The 19,198-nt window shown below is 41.6% G+C and overlaps 2 protein-coding genes and 1 long non-coding RNA gene across 3 annotated transcripts; 1 reads left to right on the top strand and 2 right to left on the bottom strand.

Annotated features, from left to right (window-relative positions):
* The first annotated feature begins 68 nt into the window (after positions 1-68).
* Positions 69-11,872, top strand: LOC113031690 (uncharacterized). The gene is made up of 4 exons (XR_003273765.2): positions 69-281; positions 802-909; positions 8,405-8,472; positions 9,476-11,872. It is a non-coding gene; the product is annotated as an uncharacterized LOC113031690 (long non-coding RNA).
* Positions 3,082-9,930, bottom strand: rpz (rapunzel). Its single transcript, XM_026183988.2, has 3 exons — positions 9,876-9,930; positions 7,185-7,256; positions 3,082-5,978 (listed from the first exon to the last, which is right to left on the bottom strand). Exon 3 carries the CDS (start codon positions 5,929-5,931, stop codon positions 5,248-5,250), a length of 684 nt encoding a protein of 227 aa, XP_026039773.1. The 5' UTR covers positions 5,932-5,978; positions 7,185-7,256; positions 9,876-9,930; the 3' UTR covers positions 3,082-5,247.
* LOC113031687 (uncharacterized) lies at positions 11,871-17,580 on the bottom strand. The gene is made up of 4 exons (XM_026183985.2): positions 16,925-17,580; positions 14,689-14,973; positions 14,201-14,291; positions 11,871-13,186 (listed from the first exon to the last, which is right to left on the bottom strand). The coding sequence occupies exons 1-4, from the start codon at positions 17,310-17,312 to the stop codon at positions 12,766-12,768; spliced, it is 1,185 nt and encodes a 394-aa protein (XP_026039770.1). The 5' UTR covers positions 17,313-17,580; the 3' UTR covers positions 11,871-12,765.
* Between the last annotated feature and the right edge of the window lie 1,618 nt (positions 17,581-19,198).

Here is a 19,198-nt window from a genome sequence, read left to right as displayed (position 1 = left end):
AGAGCGCGCGAGAAGGAGAGATAGATGGAAAGAGAGAGAGGAGGAGGAGGAAAGCGCAAAACTGCGCAGGGTGAAATGTGTGGTGGGTCCATTTTCTTTTCAGTCAGGTCACAATGACTGGAAGGTTTAACTTCTTCAACAGAATGGAAATTAATCAAACTGCTTTTCTAGTGGGCGTTTCTTCTTCTTCTTCTTGTTCTGGGGCAGCGTTCGTGCACACTTGTCGCAGATATTTCACCATTTTATGCCTCAGCCGCTGTGAAAATGATCCAGAAGTTGAGGTAAGACGATCGAAAAACTGTTGTCTTTTGTCTCTTTAGCGTCTGAATACGATGCACTGATTTTCCTTTTCACCTCAACCGCGTTTTCGGATCATTAACGCATTTATTTGACCTTCTGCAGGTTTAGAAACCCCAATGCTCAGAGCCTTTAAGAGCTTTGATACTGCTGTGAAAATGTCATCACGGTAAAGGATATTTTAAATAATCAGGGAGGGGAATCTGACAACTACCCACTGTATATTTTTAGAACTACTGCGCATCACTATGTCATCATTTTCTGTTCAGATTTGCCATAAATTTATATACATCCGTGAAACATCTCTTATAAACTAAAGACCATATGTTGTCATTTTTCATCATTCTCATGAGGCTGAGATTAAATTAAACCTCACACCCCCGCCTTTTCAGTGCGCACACGACGCGCCCTGAGCGCCGAGGCTAAAACATCATATGTACGGATTCATACTCGCTATGTGACGGAGAGCTCTTACAGTTTTCAAATAATACAAATTTTCTTTAGATTCTTCGAAAGGACCTCGTATCACGAAGAGGGGAGAAGAAAAAGCTCCATCACATGACGGAGGATGTGCGTCGGTGGTTCACAAGCACTCATTAATCTGCAGCGCAGGTAAGCGCCTCAAAATCTTTGTGTCTCAGTAATCCGCACTGCAAATGCCCGTAATGCGCATTTTCCTGTTTTGATCCCCCAACACTGAGCTGTGAGTCAAACCTGTTCATCTGGATAATAATGCATGAGGGCCATACCAGAGGGACTTAAGCTCGGCGATGCGCCCTGCTTACCTCACCTGAAGCGATTTTTTTTCACTAGTTTGTAAATTAATTTCGGGTTTTCCAGCAGAGTTATTTGGCCTCGAAAAATGGAAACAGCTTTTATTAGGCTGACAGCTTTGATACACAGATATGACTCCGTGGACCCTGAAGGAGCGCCGAGAAAACAGGTGTAATGATGACACAAGTGAAGTACTAACGCCCTCTTGCGTACAAATGAGTAAACTGCACTTCAGCTTACGCCTGCTGCACAGAGGAACCGTAATAACAAAGTTCTTATTCATAGCTAAAATTAAACGAGGTATAACTTGTTTTCGGGGAAATTTACACGTTGTGTAAGGAGATGATGATGACTGATGGATGGTTTTGACTTTATGTATTTGGACAAAATAACAAAAACTCAAAAAATGTTAAATACATTTAAAAAAAAATGTCAGCATTATTAAAGAGTAAAATATTCACTAAAATGAAGAAAAAAAGAAGAAACTGGAACAAAACAATAATTCATGTCACAGATACATTACTAAAGAGCGTTTTATTTTCAGTTTTGATCTTTTTTATTTAGTTTTGTGCACTACACACCTTAATGTAACTGAGCAATGAGTTACATCTTTGTATATCTTTAACAATATATCTAAAATCTAATTTTTGGGACCAAAAACATTCTTTTTATGGCATTCAATTTATTACATTTGTGTTCCCACAACACATTTTCTTAGTTTATACATTTTAAATGCCACATTTATTACACATCTAAACCAGTTCTTTGGCTCGTTCAGCATTTTTAGACTACAAAAAAGTAAAAGAAATAAATAAATAACTAAAATCGTCCCAAATCTGCTGAAAAAAAATTCTTGAAATAAATTCCAAACCTTTTCTACTTTGGAAGTGCTTTCCATCAGATTGCAGAACCTTGTTGTAGAAAGTAAATCACATCCGGTACTGATGACTAGTACTGGGTAAAAGGTCAGGGCTCTGTGCAGGCCAGCTAAGTCCTCCTACATCTTGTGGGCGATCGTGGCTCAAGAGTTGGGAGTTTGCCTTGCAATCGGAAGGTTGCCGGTTCGAGCCCCGGCTTGGACAGTCTCGGTCGTTGTGTCCTTGGGCAAGACACTTCACCCGTTGCCTACTGGTGGTGGTCAGAGGGCCCGGTGGCGCCAGTGTCCGGCAGCCTCGCCTCTGTCAGTGCGCCCCAGGGTGGCTGTGGCTACAATGTAGCTTGCCATCACCAGTGTGTGAATGTGTGTGTGAATGGGTGGATGACTGGATATGTAAAGCGCTTTGGGGTCCTTAGGGACTAGTAAAGCGCTATATAAATACAGGCCATTTACAGGCCATTTACATCTAACAGAGACTCAAAAAGACTAACTTTGCCAACCTTCCAAGTAAATATAATCAGCACAAAGAGGAGCATCTTATACAGCAAATCTGCTGTTCCATCCACGAATATCAGAAAATAGGTTAATTCAGTTATAAGTAGGTTTCTAGTCCAGAAATGGTCTGTATTTGTATAGCGCTTTACTTGGTCCTAAGGAGCCCAAAGCGCTTTACACTATACACAATCATCCACCCATTCACACACACATTCACACACTGGTGATGGCAAGCTACAGTGTAGCCACAGCCGCCCTGGGGCGCACTGACAGTTTCCATCATGTTCTGCTGTAAACTGTAAAACCTGTGACACTGCGGCGACCTGTAATCTTCTCCCTTTGGCTGTAGAGGGCGACAGATTAACCTGATCGTGTCAGTCATACCTGCTTTTTTCACAGCAGTGTTAACTCAGAAAAGAGACTGTTAGATCAAATCAAAATGTAGGATAACAGATGAGCTTTAACAAAAACATGATGCGTCCCACAAATAAAGGGAAGTCTGGTCACCTGTATGTGCGAATACATGCACACTTTCATAGTGGCAGGAGCTTTTTAACATAAGAAAATAGACTTTTTCTTAATCACAAACACACCGATTGATTCTTAATGCTGTTAAATAATTCAATATGCCAAGTCAGTATTATTGATTGTTTATTTATGGTGCATATACAATCAGGCATCAAATTTGCAGAACTAAAAAGGCAACATGTTCACATACAGGGCATACCAAAAAGAGGGCCATATGATCTCCCAAAATATCAACAGAATTTTAACTATATTTACGTAGCATATAGTGTTGTAACAAGATGGCGGCACACTGCAACAGAACCATAAACCAGTCTGTAACAGAGTCTGTGTGTTTAAAAAGTAGGAGAAAAGTATGGCTATATATATATATATATATATACTAAAAAAATAATTTTAACTGAGGTGTTACTGGATAACTTTTCCAACAAACACTGTGACAACTGACGTTGTGTTCTAATGCAGTAAACCCACCAACCATCTGATACTCTTGGCATCACCAGTTTTCTAGAAAAATAAGAGAAATTGTTCAAAACATGAAGACTGCATTAAAACAAACCCCTTAATAAAAAATACAAAAAAAACGGGACATTCAGGCATTGTTGTTCAGACAGGAAAGGACACAAAACGCTAAAAATGATACATAGTTGCTCAGGATGGCCTTAAAGAAAACGACGGCTCAACAGATGTTAAAAACCTCCCACCAAAGAAACCCTCTGATATCTCCTTACATACTTGGTGCATTTCCTGCATCGCTAAAAAGCTGTAGTGCACATTAAATAGAAAAGAGTGGCACAGCTGCACAGAACGAGAGCTCTGTTAGAAACTCAAATACCACAGGTGTGTATTACAGGTTGGGGAAACTGAACTGCAGCCATTGCTTAATTTGACCTCATAAATGGTAAATAATGACATATTCAGTGCTTCTTGCTCCAGTGAAGTGCTCGTTATTGGCAGCTGTAGTGCTGCATGAAAAATCTGTAGTGTCTTAATGTTTCAAATATTTTCTGCACTTAGGAAAGAAAATAAAGAACTCAGCACAGCAGCATCACTTTAGTGTAAAATAAATTTAACGTAAGAACAAGTAAAACACATTTGTGGCACAGATTTTGATAATTTGCTTAAGATGACACGATTGATTATATTCAATAAAGGATTATATCACAGTAGTCGGTTATTAGATTCATAGATATGAGGCTTTGAGATGCTTGTCTCTAGTTCTAGTTGAACTCTTTCATCTGAAGGCTGGTTTCTCCTGCCGTCACACTGATTTTCTTGTAGTGTAATATATTTTCACAAACTGCATTTGGCTGGAATAGACTGCATGTAAAGCTGTGGGAAGCTCTGCAATAGATTACGTTTAAATATGGAGCTGATGCATTGACAGTCAGCTCTCATTCCAAAGGTTTCAAATGCTTCTGTTCATTTTCCCGTAAAGCCACCAGACTCTCCCAGAGACAGAGCAGATGTGAACGAGCACTGGTTAAAGCTATAACAAGGCGGCGCACTCACTGTCAACACGTCACATGCAGATACTTGTAAAGGACACTTTAGTGTCACATTTAAACACACTGGGTAGGGGGCTGTATTTGATACCAAACTAAGATTGTGGTGCTCAAAGAATCCTGAACAGAAATTTCAGAGACATATGTGCAACTTCAATGGAGGGAAAGCTTTTTAAAGCTTTTTCTTATTTTGGCGTCAAGTTGTTAAACTTTTTAAAAGTGTTTTGTGTTTTTTTTTTAAATCAGGTTAGACTGGTCCCAGATAAATAACCACAGGGACTCTGCTTAAACTAAGCCAAGTGCAAATTAATCAGCAAGCAAAAATGTCCAATGAAGGACATGAACTAAAGTCTTCTATCTGGCAAAGTCCTGCACACCTTGTGTGAGCAACTGAGAACGGGAGTATTTGATGCCCTGGAACGAAAAAAAATGTACTTTTTAATGTTTTTTGTATAATTATGTGTGTGCAATTTCTTTAGCGCAGCATACTGAACCCATGGATGATTAACATATCTTTTCTTGCCATGAGCTGAAACCACTGCAGTAACATTTTTTTTAAGTTGAAGAATCAGCCAGTCGATGTCAAAGCAGCAGGAAACGGGCCATGCTCACGTCTCACACACAGCTCACATGTGCAGCAATCACCAGGCTTTTAAAGCAGTGAAGGGAGACGTTGTCATTGGGAGAGAAAATGAAAGAAGGAATGTGGACCGGCGAGTCCGAAAACTGAAGAAAAGCACTGATGAAGCAGAGACGACGACTCTTCACGGTTCTTCACTTGCACCTGCTAAGAGCTTCCTGCATTTTCTCCTGTACGTGCTCCATCTTCTCAGCCCACTCCTCGCTCAGGCCCTCCTCGTCGTCTCCGATGACGGCCGCGTACCCCATGAGGGCGATGAGCCCGATGCAGAACAGGTAGGTGAGGCGCGTGCACAGTCGCTCCATTGTCTGGCGATCGCCTTGGGAGTATTTCAAGTAGACCTCCAGGATGGGTCTACTGAACAGCTTGCGTTTCCCCACCACGCCGTCGTACAGCGTGTGCAGGTTCTGGTCACCCAGATCGTTGGCGTAACTCTCCTCAAAGTCGTCTTTCTTGCGCTCGCGGTGCTGCGGCCGCGCCTCCACCATCTCCATGAACTTTCTGAACTGGTGCTTCAGGTTCTCTTCAACCTGATTGTACTGGCCGTCCAGCGTTTCCTTCTTGATCTGCACAAGCGTGCTGCGGTTCAGCTGGGAGAGCTGGTCCAGCCCTCGGTTGACTGACGCAAACTCGCGCTTCAGAGTACGAATGTCTTCATCATCGATGTGGTGCAGCACCACCCGGATCAGGGAACCGGCAACACCAAAGATGGGGTTAACTACAGCAGCAGCTGAAGAGATGGTGGCCACACACTGAAGCACTTTGACCAGACCCTGCTTCAGCTTGGCCTTCTCCTCGATGATCTCCTCATCCATCATGGCTGAGGTGCAGGTGCTGAGGTCAGAGTCAAGAAGTGGGACGTGATCTGTGACAGTTAGAGATTAGATTACATGTTTGACCTCAGAGTTGGATTATTACAGTCTTTGAATTTACTGTGACATAAATATACTCTTGTGCTTTAGATTTCCCTGATCTGTAGTTGGTACATTCAATATTTTTCTTAAACAAAGATAAGAAAACACCATCTATTTTGTTGAGTTAGCTAAAGAAGAGGATTTCAAACCTCTCAGGGCCAGTGACCCTGGTTTGCAGTGGGCTTTGTGTCACTTGATAATGAGACTGACTACAATATGACTGACATGAGAGGAAGTTATCGACATAATGTGCTTGTTTTATTAGCACAAGTTTCTGGCTATGAGTCAGAGAGCCATGGATCTAAAAGGTGAACATGCAAAAAAAGGCAAACATAAGGAATTATGTTTTCATTATTCTGCTCATTTCCAACTTCAGTCTTATCCTTAGCCTGTACCAGAGCAGCTTTGCATGATCCACAGTTCTAAAGGGTTCGTGTTCATCTTGAGTAGCTCCCTCAGTTCACAGTCAGTCTAACCGGCTATGTCCCCAACCAAAACCAACAGCCAGTGGGTGGTGCTTGTGTGGTTATCACCAAAGCTGCATACCTGAGTGGAGCAGGGATATCTGCTCTCACTGATATCCACTATGATGGATTTTTTTAAGTAGTTTTACTTTTAATAAAACAAACATATTTAGGCTCCCATATATGGCATTCATGTAAAATTTAATGAATATATTAATAAAGAAAAAAGCTTATTGTTTCAGTGAGGCAAAGACCAAATGTCCCGATCATGGTTGGTGATATTATGCTGGTTGACCTGTCAACAATTTGTAGTACACTAATTAAATATAATGCTGTATAAACACATTTAAGTGATGCTAAAGTGCAAAAGAATGCAGTGAAATATAATTTATGTCATAGAAGCCTAGTGTGGATCCTTCATTCATAATAATAATAATAATAATAATAATAATAATAATAATAATAAATGTCCCCTGGCTGTGATTCACCAGGCAAATTGGGTGTAGCAGAAGTCTAACGTCTCAGCTGTTTGATAGAAAAGCAGATGTAACAGCAGCATTTATTTACAGCTGCCGCTCGCTGTGCTGTGACAGCCACAGAAAATAAGCATTTCATGGCAGTTTCACAGAGTTTCCAACGTCACAGAGGAATGCTGTGTGTCGACAGTGACACAAAGGTGCTGCTGAAGCTTACATCAAATTTCCTTTCTTCAAGTTCACACTGGAACAATGAAAATATGGATGCTGGTCCTGATGAAGATGATTCCTGAAACAAAAGACAGAGAGACAGATTCAGACAGCACGCTTGGATCCAACAAAGACGTCTCATGTCACTGATTCTGAACCAGGAAGTAAACAGATTTTTGTCCCTCGCTGGCTACAGTTTTCAGCAGTGAAGGAGTTAACAGCTTCTCTCTCTTTCAGCTGCATTCAGCACCAGGCTGCTCTCTCTGTGTTTCTATGGCCCGAGCAGATAGCTCCTCAGAAGCAAACAGGACGCGCACCGAGACAGCCGGAGTAGCTTCAGGGCGGGACAGAGACGCTCTTTAGCCACAGTACAGGAACAAAAACAAACATGGCACGGCCGACTGAGCTGACAAACCCGTTCATTGTGTAACAGCAGCTTCTCTGGAAGTGCTTTCAGTCTTCAGTTCAGAGGAAGATTGTGGAAGTTTAAAGTTTAAACTGACTGCTGTGAAGAGCTGATGACGTCCAGTTGTTATTAACAGAACTATATGTGGGTGTTTTCTACAAAGACTGCACTCTCAGCCCTCTCATTTTCCTGCAATTGTCAGAAAAGACCTGTTGGGTGCCGTGGCGTCTCAAACTAATATAGCTAATCACATCAGCGGCGCTGTGGTGACCAGAAGCCTGAGCGAGTGGAAACAGGCCCCACACTCACTGCACGGTCTTTGTAAATCCCCGTGACCACCAGGGGGGGGCGGTAATATGCCCACAATAAAAACACCACCCATAGCAACCATCCTGATTTCAGCACCACCACTGTGGACTAAAAGCACTGACGCTCACTTTTAACCCTTTAGCTTTAGGATAACTTTAAATGTTCAGTTTAAATGCTTGTAATCAACAAAAATAACAGGAAACGATTGATTAATCTAAGTACTTGTGAAACCTGCACTTAGAAAATCACGTTGAATGATTTTAGAGCTTCATAAGACTTTCTTAAATGTCATTTTTTCAGGAATTTACAATTTTTAAGTGGTTAGTTTTTTTCATTTTTTGGCTGAAATACATTTTTTCTGTCAGTAAATGTCCCTCCACTTTCTGTTTTCCTACCATGACGTTGATAAAAGGCCTATTCTGCTTCATTTTTGGTATCTGATGGCAATTAAATCCTCCTAAATTTGCACTGATGTCGTATTGTGTCTCCAACCTGTGTCCTTAATTTCACAGAAGGTGATCTGGAGGAGAAGATGCCCCATTTCACAACATAATACAACAAGCTACGCGAAGCAATGAAGGTAATGAAAGGGTTAACTGCAGTTTTAAAGCTTTGATTATTTAAGTCTGTTAGTTCTTGTCTTGGGGAGAAGCAACCTGTCACTGAACAGACTCTTCTGATTGTTTATGGCCGTGTGCAGAGGATGCCCAGCATTGTTCATAATGTCCATCAGCTTTTTTAGTGTCCTTTTCTCTGCCACTGTCACCAGAGTGTCCAGCTTCATGCCGACCACAGAGCTAGCCCTCCTGATCAGTTTCTGATGTGAAGTCATTTGTATAATCTGAGCTGTATTAATAACAAACTCAGTGAATTGTGCACCAATTAAAGAGCACGACTGCTGTGCTTCTATTAGCGGCATTAAATTAACCCTTTGTGTTAATGAAATTAATCTTATATTGACCTTTGACCTTTTCTTAGCAAGTGGTCTCCATCATTCTAAGATATTCGTAGTAATTTGAAGAAGAAACTCAATCATATTTAAGTATATAAGTTTAGGACAATTAATAAAACTCCTAATTAAATGTGAACAAAGTGGAGAAGCTAAAGCTCCTGAGGTTAAAGCCTTCTGAAAGGGTTAACCAATCAGTGCTGAGTGGCAGCGTGGCCCTTACAGCCAGCAGGCTGCACACTTCTCAGGAGCTGACAGAAAGCTGTGATTCAGTAGTTGTGACTCAGCTTCTGCATTAATGTGCGTCTGAGCAGAAACCAGCAAAGGAACAATTATAATAATTGTATTTATTTATTTATTTTTACTTTTAAAGAAACATTTGGCGACACCTTGTAACCAAAGCAGCTCTGTGACGTAATCAGGAAATGTCAAACGGCTCTCACCTGTTTCCAAGCAGAGGAGAGGCCATCTTGAATGTTTTCTATAACGTCACCAATGCTAGGCTAGCACAAATTTACACAATAAACTCCAATAATATTATTCCTAATGTACGCCACTTACATTTTCAATGCTTATTCTGATTATTTTTGTGCTACTTATTCGTGTTAAATGACAGGATACTTTCCCTTCACAGAGCTCAGCCTGTGTGGGGCTTTCCTCTGGGGAAGTGCTCCCTTGATGGCCAACACAGCCAAACAACTACTTTGATAAGAAACATACAACAATGAAGGGCCATCCGGAGTTCTCGTCCGTGTTTGTAAGTAGTTCTACAAGAATAACATCCTCTCCTAACAGCACAGGCCCGGCACACTGCCTTCTTGCCCCAGCTCTGGCTCCCCCTAGCAGTCCCTCCATATTTCCTTGTTACTGCACACCATAATGCCCTGACCCTCCCTGATCTATTATACAGTAAAAACACCAAAATACATCTTAAAACCTAAATTTCTCTGTCTAAATAATAACTATAGAGGCTCTACTTGCCTTCCAGCCAACATTAGGCACCATTGGCCACATCAGAACAGAGGATTGCTTACCTTTCAGACAATGGCTCTAACTATACCTTCCTCTCCAAAGTCCCAACCTCGACAGCCTCCTTCTTCTTCCCAGCAATCCCTGCAAAAAGGACACTTCCATGTCTGTAGCTCATGTAGGGGTGAACAAATTTGACAAAATCATTTCTAAAAAGCCCAGAAAGTCCCCCAAATCTAAAAATGGCCATTTGGGCCCTAAATAAACATGACCTCCAATATCCCATTAAAAAATAATTTAAAAAATGGCATTAAAAGGTAAAGCCCCCTCCTCAGAAATATACTGTTCTACCCCTATGGTTTCAACTTATTTTGGTCCATTCAGTAGTCATACAGTTAATACTGAAGAGGGATTGTCCGTGAGTGCGCAACTGAACTCTTAGGAACTTGCTGCTGCTTTTCGTGCGTTTGCCAAGTCATGGAGCATCTCTGAGAGGCTACACAGACTCCATTGGTGGGATTAATTGGTAAAACGGACCCTTTTCTTATGGACTAGATCAAAAGAATCCGAAGAAAACTATTTTCACGTGAATAAAATCCAACAAAACCAAAAGTGAGCCGCGAATCCAAATGGACATCTCCAAAAGTGCACAGGTGTATCCAAATGCTCAGGGAGCTCTCAAGAGGCAACAGGAGTATAAAAGAAAATTGTATCCAGCGTAAAAGGTAAATATAATCCTAAATATAACCAACATTTGCCAAATGTACATACAAATTAAAAGTTGCATTTTAAAAATGTCCAATTTAAAGTCTACTAAAAAAGTGAAGGGCATTTAGAAAGATGGTCCGAAATGCGCAATGGCACTGTCGACAATATTTTTTTAATCTAACTTATTTAAATACATAATTTATTGAAAAATACATTTGTTATTACTAACAGCACCGTAGAACATGTTTTTAAATTTAGATGAGCTGTCTGACCAACAAGGGCTATCTAGCAGACAAAAAGCCTGAGCTATAGGCGCTCCCATTCAGTGCGCCAAAGTAATCGTGTATAGTTATGATTTGGTCCTTCATGCGGCCTTAAATAAGAATAAATGGAAACCTTAGGCACAAAAAACGTGCAGCCAAATCCGGTGAATTCTTTGGTGTGAGGATCAGCCTGCTGCGCCGACGGTTGAAGCTGTTTCCCCCGAAATAAACCTCATGCAAATCCTGCTGCCAGCGACCAGCACGACACAGCGTTAAAGCACAGACTTGTTCCTCATTTAACCCGACTGTTCCTTGCGTCGCTTTTTAGAGCAGCACACAGCCACAGTTATGATGGGCGTTTACCTCCCAGCATGTCCAGACCTGAGCAAGCCGCGAGTGGGTTAGAGACCCCGCATCCCCTCACTGAGACATCCAGCCTCAGGCAGCAGCAACACAAGAGAATCCCTGTCCTCCCCGCGCTGTGAAGTGGGAAAAATAGAGATAAAAGCCGACTGTTCACTAGAAACGACAAAGCTTTCAGTTATCTGCTGGGAAAACGGTCCGCATCGACGCTCAGGGCGTGCTGGTCGTACAGTAGCGCGTCTGTGAGCCAGTACAGCCTTTATTCAGCACCGCAGCTGCAGGCGGAACTGCAGCCGGACGCACGCCTGTCCTCAGTGAACAGTTGCCACCGCAGCTGTCAATCGGCTCACATTTCAGACTGTGTGATGAATACACGCAGCCATATACTATACTCTAGTAACCGCATTTGTGCAAGATCAGCTGTGCGTAATATTTACGCTCCGCGGTGACAAACCTCTGTTGCAAGACCTTGTTTTGGTTTTTGTTAGCTGGGGGGCAGGAGGAGCGCCTTGTTGACACGTTGAAAGCCACAATATTGAAGCCCCGGGGCAGAGGCTCGACTACAGAACACCGAAATATATTCATGCACAGTGTCACCATTCTTATGTTCTAGATTAAACAAGCTGCTTTACTGCAGCTCTGTGTGCTGTAAACTTTGGGACTCCAGACAGATATTGTTTGCGGATGTGTTTAATATTCTAGAATAAATAAATACAAACAAATGGAAACGTTGTCACTTTGTTTTATTGTACACATTTACTGCAAAATGAGAAATGTAACATTTCTGTGTTCACCCTGTTTGCCTGCTTCAAATACTGAAGTGTAACCCAGAAACTGCTGAGAGTTCATTTCAACGGGAAAAGGGGAGGAACAGTTTTTGTAATCGTGTTTTTAATATTTGACAAAGTCCAAAAATACACTTTAAAGTTTACCAGCATTGTCTGAACTAATAATTCTTTACCCGACACTGAAATCAAAGATGTTGAGCTAAAATTGTAGCCACAATTGATGCACTCACACTGTAGTTACAGATGTTACACTCCAGGGGCGCTGTTCTGCCATGTTAGTTAGTGCCATGGATTTATGCATATTGCCTCAGTCATGATACATTTATTCAGGCTCTTTTCCAGTAAGAGTTTCGTACATGCAAATATTGCTGACATGAAGGGAGACAGATCAGAATGTAGAGTTGATCTCATGAAGGTTAACTTCAATAACAGTCTGAGACTGCATGACTCCACCAAAAATTCCTGGATGCAGAAGGATGACAGGAGCCGGATTAATTTATAATTTTTAAAGAACATCAAGACAATTTCTTCCAATATTTCTTTGTTTGATATATTTTTGAAATGTGTGATATGTGAAGGTTCGATGTTGCTAGTACTAGGATTCTGATGAATCCTGCTGCCTAACACATCATCAAGAGGTCATGAACTGAGGAAATGCACAGCTGACTCATTTGAAACACCAGGTTCATGTTATTCAGACCTGAGACAATTCCCATCATTAATTCAAAGCCACCAAAACACAAACAGTCAGATTTCATTATTCTTCACACCGCGGTAAAAGGGACCCTCCAATCTGCTGAACAGAAACATCTAAAATGTAAAACTGCTGTCTATCAGCTGCACATTATTCCTCCAGTGTTCATGTGAGGTCCTTCCCTGTTGGGTCCCTGCGTGTCTCCAGATGGGTTTATGTTCTCCAGCAGGTTTCTGTACTGTGTCGTCTCCGTCTGGTGCCGAGCGATTTTTCTAGCGTAGTACCTCCTGGATGCGGCTCTCCAAGCTTCCCTTTGCAGCGTCTGAGACTCTTCAGGTAGCTCCGATATCAGTGTCCTCCTCCTCTTATCCACAAAAGAGCTGGGCTGTGAATACTGAGAGTTTGCGATGTGGGGGAAGGGGCTGGATCGTGATGGGTTTGCCTGCTGGCGAGCTATCTTTCGAGCATAATATCGTCTGGAAGCTGCTCTCCAGGCTGCCCTCTTCAGTCTCTGAGCTTCCTCTGGCAGGTCCGACATTGGCACGCTCTTCTTCTTGTTCCTGAGGAGGTAAAAGATTTTACACCAAAATTATTTCTGTTAGACTCTTCTAAACTAATAGATATTATAAATTAATCAACTGAAAAACACCCTGGGAATTCTTGTGCTCTGTGTTTACTTGGTTAGCCTCCAAGCTGTAGTCCTGTATCAGTGTCTCAAGGAATTACCTTTAAACATTTTTTAAAATTGAAAGCCAAAAAAAGAAAAAAGATACGAGGCACGGACTTCGGTTAAGTAGGGTAACACAGACTCATAGCCCGCAGAGAAACTGTGCTTACATGCGTAATCATCCCACTAAGTCCCGTTTTGAAACAGGAAACACACTGTATGTGTTAAGTTCCTGCACTGCTGAGGTTGCCCTATATTCCCCCAGTTCTCGCTCTCTTACTCATTTGTTCTCTGTTGTGGTAGAATAACATTTAAGTTGTCGTCAGAGGGTCCACAGATGATCTAATGCACCATATCTCTTCAAATAAAGTTGGTCAGAGGTTGCATAACACGTTCCTGGAAGTATCGCAATAAAAGCCTAATAAAGAAGTAAAAGGTTGTCTCCAGTAAATCCTTACAGAGATGTTCATTTGAAACAGATATAAGAAACGTGGAATAATAATAATGATGAGTTCATAAGTTCAACAAAATGAGAGGATACTAAATTATAATCAATTGCATCACAGGTGCCCAACTCTCACAACCACCTTTACAGCCTTGACAGCGTTACTTTCAGTAACAGATGAGTTTAAAGGTGGCTGCACGCTGCTGTTGTAGAGAACTTCAGTCTGCACTCCCACAGTGACGATGAATCAATAATCTGCTGCTTTTCTTTCTTTTATTCAACTGAATCTTTTGCATTTTGACTGCTAGTTAGACAAAAACAAGCACTTTGGTTTCAACACTATAGAGAAAAATACAACAAATCATCAAGTCCCCGAGTAAATAATTATTATGTTTCTGTATTAGCATCCCCTCTGAGGCGTCGCTGGATTATCAGCTCATTAGTTTCTCTGATATAACTCACCTCATGTGCTCTGCCTCAGTCATTGCAGCTCCGCCCGGGTCTGCCTGTGGTTTCTCCCTGAACGTCCTTCCTTCTCCGGTCTCCATTTTTTCTACATGGATCATTAGAGATGAACATATTTTTAGTCGTACCACTCCAATGTTGATATTATATTTACTATGACTGTATTTAATTACAGTGTTTTTTCCTTTGGCTGTATTTATTTTCAAGCTTCTCTGTTGCTAGATTCCAAAACCAGACTTCCATGTTAGATCTTCAGTGTTTGATGGGTCAGTTAGAAAACAGTGATACTGACGAGTTTAGCATTGTTAAAACAGACGAGTCATTTTCCCCCAACGGCACCATGTGACAGGACCGGGTGGAAAAAATGCCCTATATTTATATAATATTTCTCATTTGTGCAAACAGCAAAACAAAGAGAAGTAGAGGATTTGCTTTTCCAGTGCTGAGAATATTAATGTGAATAAATTAAATGCAGAGTGCATTACTTTTTACACTGAGACTCTCTTTGTCCTGACACGGACTGCCCGTGCTCTGCTGATGTTCATTCATCTCCCACTTGATTAAGACCGTGTCGACGTCACATGGCTCTTGTTTGACCACGAGGCTGCTGGGAGATGTCGGCATATTTCTGGCTGACTCTGTTACACCCGAAACCTCGGAGGAGCGGGAGGTGCAGCTGTGCTCCAGGACCATTCTGCTGGGGGAAGATGGAAGAGCTGACTCCTGGCTGTGGGAGGAAACGTGTGAGGGGGGTCTTGTGAAAAAACCCACTGTAAAGAAAGGAAACAAACAAAGGCTTATTTTGTGTGTTATATTTCCATAATATCCACAGTCACATGTACTCAAGTCGTTCAAACACTGTGTTTTCTAGATGCAACCAATCAAAAGGCAGTACTCCTTAAAGAGGGAGGAGCTACAACAGCTTCTTTTACACAGAAGATGAACTGGGGGGCTTATAACACAACTATGGATTCATGTAAATTATGAAACATGCAACTCAGTGTGAGTAGAGTTTAGCATTAAAAACAAGAGCTTGAAATGACAATAACAGGCACCTTTTCCCTGATATACTCCAAAAGACTTCTATAGAAAATCACTCAAGTTTCTGATATTCGTAAATCATTACTCACTACAATGGATTTTCATGTTCTATATATATTTAAAAAAAATCTCAGGGCTCAGTGAGAAATGGTTTTACTCAAAACTGTGAAGTGGAATAATACTTCAGGAGATGAGGTGGAGGAGGACCAGACATGAGAGCGAGAAGATGAGAGCTGAGAGGAGGACATGCCTTTGAGGAGCCTGAAAAGGGCAAAATGTGTAAGCTAGGGCTCTGAAATTGTCAGAGAGGACACCAGCCTGTGAAGGGAATCATCTTTCCATGGCAGTCTTATTGATGAGCACCTCCCACTTGTTTGTGTGCTCTGATTTTTTGTTTTTTCCTTTTCTCAAACCCGGTTGCCTAGTTTCCGTTTATAACCACTTGTTTGGTAGTTGTGGCCGCTGGTAGTTTTTTCAGGTGTCATATTAAAAACAATTTCAACCCATTTTCAGTATGGTATTAATGCTACCTTCAGAAATGAGCACCTCCCTGTGGTCTGTGGGCTCTGTTTTTTTTCTTCTAAAACCTGGTTGGTGGCCGTGGCTAGCATTGCCCTGTTTTTCGGTTTCATGCTAAAAATAAATAAATAAAATAATATCTGCCCAACTTCAGTATGGCTGGAAGTGAATTGATAAAGACAGGAGACATAGGATTTAGTGCACTTTTAGTATATAAATAAAGTTGAATTCTATTCTAGATATTAATTATATAAATCAACAGCAAAAAGGAAGAACTCAAACTAGCTTGTGTGTGTGGGACTGGGTGTGTATGAATTCCACTGGAAAGGTTCTAGTTTCCCCTTCTAGTTATCATATGGGCCTAAAAACTTCAGAGCCCTACATTAAACAATTTTCCATATAATGGAGAGGGGGTCAGAAGCTCATACATCTTCCTCTGAGCTTTTTCCTTCCTGCTATAATGTCTAGCCTTCCTCCACCCCCTCTCTTAACAGCAGTAACACTGCCTGCTCTACCTCCAGAATTACATCCACCCCAAGTATGGACTGCAAATCTAACCCCCATGAATATGGCATGAATAGAAAGCCCAGGATGGCCCCTTGACATTACAGCAAGTCTCATATAGATTGCATAACCGGTGCTTGACATAGAGGTCACAGACTCCTGTCCCCAACAGCAGACAAAATCTTAGAGGAAATTATAGAAATGTTCTGTAATAAGGTGGTGGGTGGCAATGAGTCGAGTAGATACATTTTTTAAATTGATTTATCTGCACAGCATGCACTAGCTGCTCTTTTCTAGCCTGCCCTGACAAATGAAGTGCAGGGGTAAAAGGACATGGCCATTGGCCTTTGGGAAGATCAGTTTTCTTTTTCTTCATTTTAATATTCTCATCTACTTTCCTTCATGGAGCAATTCCAACAAAACCTCTCTCGGTTCAAATCCCAATCAGACAGTCGGGATTGGAAGCGTTTCGGGGTCAATGATCCCGAGGACTTTACAGGCAATTATGAATTGTCAAAGACATTACTCTCATCTTCTTGTGAACTAGTGGCCTGTAGTGGGTCTAACAAAGGGATGACTCAAGGCAACAGCTGACAGGCTGTAATTTGTCACCAGCCTAAACCTGCAAAGCCAGAAGTGACGCTCGTGTTTACTTACACGATAAACTCGTCTCACAGTCCTGCTGCTCCGCTGTCAGCTCGGTGTCAACGCATCCCGGATCAAAGTCGCTCTGATCTCCCTTCTGCCGGTCACCGGAGCTCCGGGACCTGCCGAGGCTGTGCTCGTTCTTGAACAGCCCGCAAGTGCATCCCTGCCGGCGCAGCACCTGCAGTTCGTGCTCCATCTCTGTCAGTCTGCACTCCAGGCGCTGGATCTCTTTGTCCCTGTCGGCCACCATCCGCTCATACTCGTAATTCTTGGAGCTGTTTACGCCGTACAAAACGTTTATCACAGAGTCTATGGCCAGCCGGATGGCGTTTTCCACCACCAGAGCCTCGTCGTCGCGGAGATGTGGGTGCAAAGTTCTGTTTTTGACCAAATCCATGTTTCCTTTAACTGACTTGTACTGACAGGCTGTGCTAGAGGGAGATGCTAGCGTTAAATGTGAGGATGCGCTGGCTCACTGAAGCGATAAGCCGCGCGCATGCGCCCTCCAAAAAACAACAATTAACACACCAATTAAAGCTTTTTTTTTAGTGATTAAAAATATAAAATGATAGTGTTACATTCTTAATGTCACTGATGCCGTGTCTATTACCGCTAGCTGAACAACAGAAGCAGCAGGGGTATCATTATCTTCTTCGCCTACAAGTGGCGGTCAATAAATATTGACTTGACGGTGATAGCACCGACTACTGGTCATTTGACTAACTACACTAACAGTTACTATTAGCAGTTTTTCTTTAACCTAGAGATTTATCTGACAGACTGTTTTTTTTAAAATTCATAGTTAAGGAAATAACTCAATCCAAAACTCACAGGTTATCAACATTTTCAGCACTATTTGGTTTATTTTGGGGATAAAACTATGTCCTAATCCTTTTGAATTAGCATAATTTCATCACCCATACCACAGTCAAGTTTTTAAAATCTTTTAGCAATCTTTAAAATATTTCTGAAGTAAAATCATCCAGATCAGTTTGTTGTTTGTTGTTTAACTGCAAAGGAGCAAAAGAGAATGGATGGATCTTTTTTTTCTACTTATTCTTAATCTATATATTTTCTTTTCTAAAAAGAAAATAAGTTGTTTTAATTCTTCTTGTAAATCACTTTAAATTATTGTTGTGTTTGAATCGAGCTATATAAATTAATGTACCTTGCTTTGCCAATAATTGCTTCAGAGGCCTCGCTTGTTTTTGGTTTCATTTGGCCAAACTATTCTGCAATGATCCATGCACTCTGAAATCATAAGTATTTGTGAATTTCTTGATGCATTCTCAATCATCCAGGAAAGTAAATCTCCAAAAGTTGATTCTGTTCATCTGGACGTAGCGTTTTGTGGGGGAAACGTTTCGTCACTCATCCAAGTGACTTCTTCAGTCTCAGCTGACTGCAGGTGTCCCCAATCTTATAAACAGTACATTTGCATAATGACTGAAACCAGCCCAATGAAGGAACAATGGGCTGGGAGGTCAGTTCCTTAATCTTAATTATGCAAATTCTCATGACCATTGATCAACAACCACTGACCAAAACCCACTGATCAATGACCACTGATCAATGGCCATGAGTATCATTCACAGAGAGTTGGGGAATGGCTGCAATCACAGCACTGTAAGATGGCGAAAGATGTACCCTTAGGCCCTTCCTCGATTCAGAGATGGTCTTTCCCTTTTCACGTAAATGGCCTCCTTGACTCCACGCTCAAACCAGCGTTCCTCCCTGTCCAGGATGTGTACATCCTCATCACTGGCGTAAATAGACTGCAGAGTCCTGGCCTGACGAGGTGGCTCTTCTGTGTTGTGCCATCCGCTTCGCCAGAGGTTGTTTGGTTTCCCCGATGTATAAGTCCTGGAAATCCTCCTGGCACATTTGTGAATTTATAAAAAAATAAAAAATAAAACTTCATTCATTTTACCATGAAGTGAAACTCTTGAGATCTCTTCTGAGTGTCCTGGGTAGCAGCAATCTATGACATTTTCCGATGATGGATGAAGCCAAATCTCCCAGACAAAATCTGCACAAGCATGAGCGAACGTGCAAAACTCTGTGAGCCAGCATCGTGCTATACTGATGCTTTTCAGTGGCTGGGACAAGCAGACTCCTCAGAGCTGAAACTTCCTGTCCAATGTGAGGGAGCTTCAAAGCTTCTACCTGGAAACTCAATTGTGGGGTGAATTAATTTTCATTTTTAATTTGATAATATGGGCTTAATGGATGTAGACTGACTGGCACTTGGATCATTTTAAAAGAAGACAGTGTGTAAGATTT

This window comes from Astatotilapia calliptera, chromosome 11 (genome assembly GCF_964374335.1).
Source record: "Astatotilapia calliptera chromosome 11, fAstCal68.1, whole genome shotgun sequence".
In the NCBI taxonomy this organism is placed as follows: Eukaryota; Metazoa; Chordata; class Actinopteri; order Cichliformes; family Cichlidae; genus Astatotilapia; species Astatotilapia calliptera.
This window is presented reverse-complemented; position numbering and strand designations above follow the sequence as displayed.

What these genes read in the sequence shown, in the direction of transcription:
- rpz (XM_026183988.2), bottom strand. Translation starts at nt 5,931, where the DNA reads ATGATGGATGAGGAGATCATCGAGGAGAAGGCCAAGCTGAAGCAGGGT.
- LOC113031687 (XM_026183985.2), bottom strand. Translation starts at nt 17,312, where the DNA reads ATGGATTTGGTCAAAAACAGAACTTTGCACCCACATCTCCGCGACGAC. An exon ending in CTGTGAGACGAGTTTATCGT is followed by an intron (nt 14,974 to 16,924) that starts GTAAGTAAACAC and finishes CTTTCTTTACAG; the next exon opens with TGGGTTTTTTCACAAGACCC. An exon ending in AGAGAGTCTCAGTGTAAAAA is followed by an intron (nt 14,292 to 14,688) that starts GTAATGCACTCT and finishes TGATCCATGTAG; the next exon opens with AAAAAATGGAGACCGGAGAA.